Source organism: Squalius cephalus, assembly GCF_949319135.1.
Source record: "Squalius cephalus genome assembly, chromosome: 2".
NCBI lineage: Eukaryota > Metazoa > Chordata > Actinopteri > Cypriniformes > Leuciscidae > Squalius > Squalius cephalus.
In genome coordinates this window covers 11,395,705-11,400,817 of record NC_137123.1, presented here as the reverse complement: position 1 = coordinate 11,400,817, position 5,113 = coordinate 11,395,705, and the positions used below count along the sequence as shown (strand labels likewise).

The window sequence follows — 5,113 nt, the reverse complement described above, 5'->3', positions numbered from 1 at the left end:
TGTTTATTAGCCACTGAAAAAAGCACAAATGTCAGGGCATGTCAAAACATCTCAAGGGCCCCGAAACACCCTCAGACCGAGAGGGTTAAACCAGTGTCAATCCAAAATTAAGTTGAATGAAATAAAAAAACAGAAGTGAAATGGACAAACACTTTATGAATTAACCATTTTCATTTGATTTTTTGACTGTGCAAATTTTATATTTATAGAATCAAGAGGAAATGTCGGACACTGAAGGAGATGATTATGGTGATGATTATGGTGATGAAGAAGAAGAAGAAGAAGAAGAAGAAGAAGATGAAGAAGAAGAAGAAGAAGAAGAAGAAGAAGAAGAAGAAGAAGATGATGATGATGATGATGATGATGATGATGAAGATGAAAATGAAGATGAAGAAGAAGTAGAAGAAGATGAAGAAGAAGAAGATGAAGAAGAAGAAGATGGTGATGATGAAGATGATGATGAAGATGATGATGAATATGACGACGATGATGAATATGATGATGATGAATATGATGAAGATGATGATGAAGATGATGATGAATATGACGACGATGATGAATATGATGATGATGAAGATGATGATGATGAATATGATGAAGATGATGATGAAGATGATGACGACGAAGAAGATGATGATGAGGAAGAAGATGATGATGATGACGATGACGATGATGAGGAAGATGATGATGATGATGATGATGGTGAAGATTATGATTTCAATTACGATGACGAAGATGATGAAGAAGATGATGATGGTATGTGGATACATGAATGCAAATGATTAAAGGTGCTCTTAGCGATGTCACACGTTTTTTTAGGCCAAAACATTTTTTGTCACATCCGGCAAACATCTCCTCACTATCCGCTCGCTGCCTGTCCCCTGAACACGAAATTAACAGAATTTACATTTACATATCAGAAATTAACATTGTCACTAGTGAAAATGGAATTATTGATATCAAAAATGAACATTGTTACTAGTAGCAATTAAATTGTTGATATCAAGAATAGACATTTCAACTAGTGACAATTGAATTCTTGATATCAAAAATAAAGGTTTTTACTAGTAAGAATTGTATTTGTGATATGTGAAACTGGAATTTTAACTAGTAAGAAATCAATTCTTGATATCAACAATTGATTTTGAATGGCAGCCTATGGTGACATTTCACTAGTGAAAATACAATTACAGATATCAACAATTATAGTTTTTACTAGTTGAAATTCAATTATTGATATCAAGAATTATCATTTTAACTAGTGAAAATGTAAATGCTGATATCAAGAATTAGCATTGTTACTAGTGGAAATGTAATTCCTGATATCAAAAATTGCCATTGTTACTAGTAGAAATCTAATTCCTAATATCAATAACAATCATTTTAACTAGTGAAAATTTAGTTGTTGATATCAAGAATTCATATCCTGCGAATGATTAAAAGTCAAAACGGCTTGCCTATTGCCATTCCCAGGATATACATTGTTAATATCAAGAATTATAGTTTTTACTAGTTGAAATTCAATTGTTAATATCAAGAATGATAGTTTTTACTAGTTAAAATTAAATTGTTGAAATCAAGAATGAACATTTTTACTAGTTGAAATGTAATTCCTGATATCAAAAATTGCCATTGTTACTAGTAGAAACATTATTCCTGATATCAAGAATTATAATTTTAACTAGTGAAAATTGAATTGTTGATATCAAGAATTCATATCCCGGAAATGAATAAAAGTTAAAACGGCTTGCCATAACTGGTGACAACTGAATTCTTGATATCAAAAATAAATGTTTTTACTAGTAAGAATTGTATTTCTGATATGTGAAACTGGAAACTGTATGGCAAGCCGTTTTAGCTTAAATTGTACCAAGCGTTACTCGTAATTGCATTTTTACTAGTAAGAATTCAATTAGAGAGCTCTACAATTCAATTCTTACTAGTAGCAATTACAATTGGAGAGCGCTCTAATTCAGTTGTTACTAGTAAGAATAACAATTACAGAGCTCTCTAATTCAGTTCTTACTAACAATTCCAATTAGAGAGCTCTACAAATGAATTTTTGCTAGTCATATGTCTTCATTGACTTCCATTCATTTTTAATTACGGAGATGTACAATTGAATTGTTACTAGTAAGAATTACAATTAGAGAGCTCTATAATTAAATTGTTACTAGTAAGAATTACAATTAGAGAGCTCTATAATTAAATTGTTACTATAGTAGCTTATCACAATAATATTCTCAGGTTGGCTGACAATATAGTTTCTAATCCCATGCATATTTTGCACAAAGAGTTTGAACTACTACCGTCAAAGCGGAGGTATAGAGTTCCCAAATTTAATAAGGTGAAACTGAAACACTCTTTTGTGCATCAGGCAATTCTAGCGCTGAACAAAAAAACCTAATCAGAGATCAAGAGTATTGGGATGCTGGGGTTGATGGATAAGTGTTGTATTGAATGTATAATTGTGTGGTTAGAGTGAATGTCAATGTTGAATGTATGTTAAATGTTGTGGTAAACATGGATACTGTCATGCAAGAAAAATTTCAGACCTCAGTCTGACAATAAAGTATTAAGTAAGTAAGTAAGTAAGTACTAGTAAGAATGCAATTGCAGAGCTCTTTAATTCAATTCTTAATAGTAACAATTTAAATAGAGAGCTCTCTAATCCTATTATTACTAGTAACAATTCCAATTGGAGAGCTCTCTAATTCAGTTGTTACTAGTAAGAATGTAATTGCAGAGCTCTTTAATTCAATTACAGAGCTCTGCAAATATACATATCTTTAATTCGTATTTTTACTAGTAAAAATTCAAATAGAGAGCTCTGTAATTGCAATCTTACTAGTACGAATTTAATTAGAGAGCTCTCTAATTGCAATTGTTACTAGCAATAATTGAATTAGAGAGCTCTCTAATTGTAATTGTTACTAGTAATAATTGAATTAGAGAGTTCTCTCATTGTAATTCTTACTAGTAACAATTCAGTTGTAGAGCTCTCTAATTGTAATTCTTACTAGTAACAATTCAATTGTAGAGCTCTGTAATTAAAAATGAATGGAAGTCAATGGAGATATATGACTAGTAAAAATTCATTTGTAGAGCTCTCTAATTGTAATTGTTACTAGTAAGAATTGAATTAGAGAGCTCTGTAATTGTTATTTTTACTAGTAATAATTGAATTAGAGAGCTCTGTAATTGTAATTCTTACTAGTAATAATTGAATTAGAGAGCTCTCTAATTGTAATTGCTACTAGTAAGAATTGAATTGTAGAGCTCTCTAATTGTAATTGCTACTAGTAAGAATTGAATTGTAGAGCTCTCTACTTGAATTCTTACTAGTAAAAATGCAATTACGACAAGTAACGCTTGGTACAATTTAAGCTAAAACGGCTTGCCATAAAACTGGAATTTCTGATGAAACTAGTAAGTAAGAAATCAATTCTTGATATCAACAATTGATTTTAAATGGCAGCCTATGGTGACATTTCACTAGTGAAAATATAATTCTTGATATCAAGAATTATAGTTTATACTAGTTGAAATTAAATTGTTGATATCAAGAATTATCATTTTAACTAGTGAAAATGTAAATGCTGATATCAAGAATTAGCATTGTTACTAGTGGAAATGTAATTCCTGATATCAAAAATTGGCATTGTTACTAGTAGAAATCTAATTCCTGATATCAATAACAATCATTTTAACTAGTGAAGATTTAGTTGTTGATATCAAGAATTCATATCCTGCGAATGATTAAAAGTCAAAACGGCTTGAATATTGCCATTCCCAGGATATAAATTGTTAATATCAAGAATTATAGTTTTTACTAGTTGAAATTCAATTGTTAATATCAAGAATGATAGTTTTTACTAGTTAAAATTCAATTGTTGATATCAAGGATGGAAATTTTTACTAGTTGAAATGTAATTCCTGATATCAAAAATTATCATTTTAACTAGTGAAAGGGGGAGGGGATGAGATGAGGTGGAGGGAGGGTCGAGCTAACCTCCGTTTTGTTTGATAACGACATCGAACCTCAACAAGAAGTGACGTCACCCAACATCACTTAGAGGAGCTTTAAACGTGCAACTATCAGTTTTTTTTTTTATCTCAACATTTTATGTTTGATTGAATGTGTTGCTTGCTTGCTCTTTCTTTGTAATTGTTTGCAAAATTTACAAGCAATTTCTGAGTGAAAATTGTTTCTAAATTTTCTTTTAGTGTAAAGTGTTAAATCGGACCGGCACATAGTCGCTGTCAGTCTCTTCAGCACAAACTGCTTCCTTTATATATAATTTAAGCTCGCTATAGATTGAGTCTTATTCACAAAACTTTCTGCTATCTTGCTTTTATCACCCACATGTGAAGAAGAGGAGAATGAGGGTGAGGAAGAGCGGAGACGGCGATTAGAAAAGAAGAAGAAAAGACGGAAGAGGAATCTGAAGAAGGCTGCATTGAAAGCCGAGCAAAAAGAGCGGCGACGGCAATTGACAGGGGAGGAAAAGAAGAGGATGAAAAAGAAGAAGATGAAGAAAAAATGTAAGAAGGTCGTGAAGCAGGCTGCAAAGGGAACCGGTGTTGTATTGGCAGTCACTGCAATAGCAGCTGCGGGTTTAGTGGGCACTGTTTATGGAGTCCCTGCAGCCGGGAAAGTGGCTACTATGGCAAGTAAAGGGTTAATTAACAAAGCATACAAGAAGACGTTGGCAAAAAACAAGAAGAAAAGAAGGACAGTAAGAAAATTAGGTAGAATAGCTGAAGGAATAATTGACATGGCAGCATAATTTTACCACACTTATCATTTGTCATGCTAACCTGATAAGTGTCATTCTTCTGTACAAATGCTTTTGATACAACATTATTGCCCTGAATGGTCACTAGTCAGAGTGTGTTGTGTTGTCTTTTATTCAACACAGTCTCATATCTGTTTGTAACAATTTATTTAAACAACAAAATTAAATAAATTCTATCATATGACTTCAGTATTAGAAATACTGTTATCATTAACCCCCTGGGGTCGGCTATCGCGCCGGCGCGATAGGCTCGTTTTTTTTCCGTATGAATGCAAAAAAAAAAAAAAATTCATTTTTATCTTATATGCTTGTGT

General features: G+C 32.0%; 1 protein-coding gene across 1 annotated transcript; it reads left to right on the top strand.

The window, feature by feature from the left end:
• Positions 1 to 215: 215 nt before the first annotated feature.
• On the top strand, positions 216 to 4,790 carry LOC307152568 (uncharacterized protein; the record flags this gene model as incomplete). Its single annotated transcript, XM_079861338.1, has 2 exons — positions 216 to 756; positions 4,375 to 4,790. The coding sequence occupies exons 1-2, from the start codon at positions 222 to 224 to the stop codon at positions 4,788 to 4,790; spliced, it is 951 nt and encodes a 316-aa protein (XP_079717464.1). The 5' UTR covers positions 216 to 221.
• Between the last annotated feature and the right edge of the window lie 323 nt (positions 4,791 to 5,113).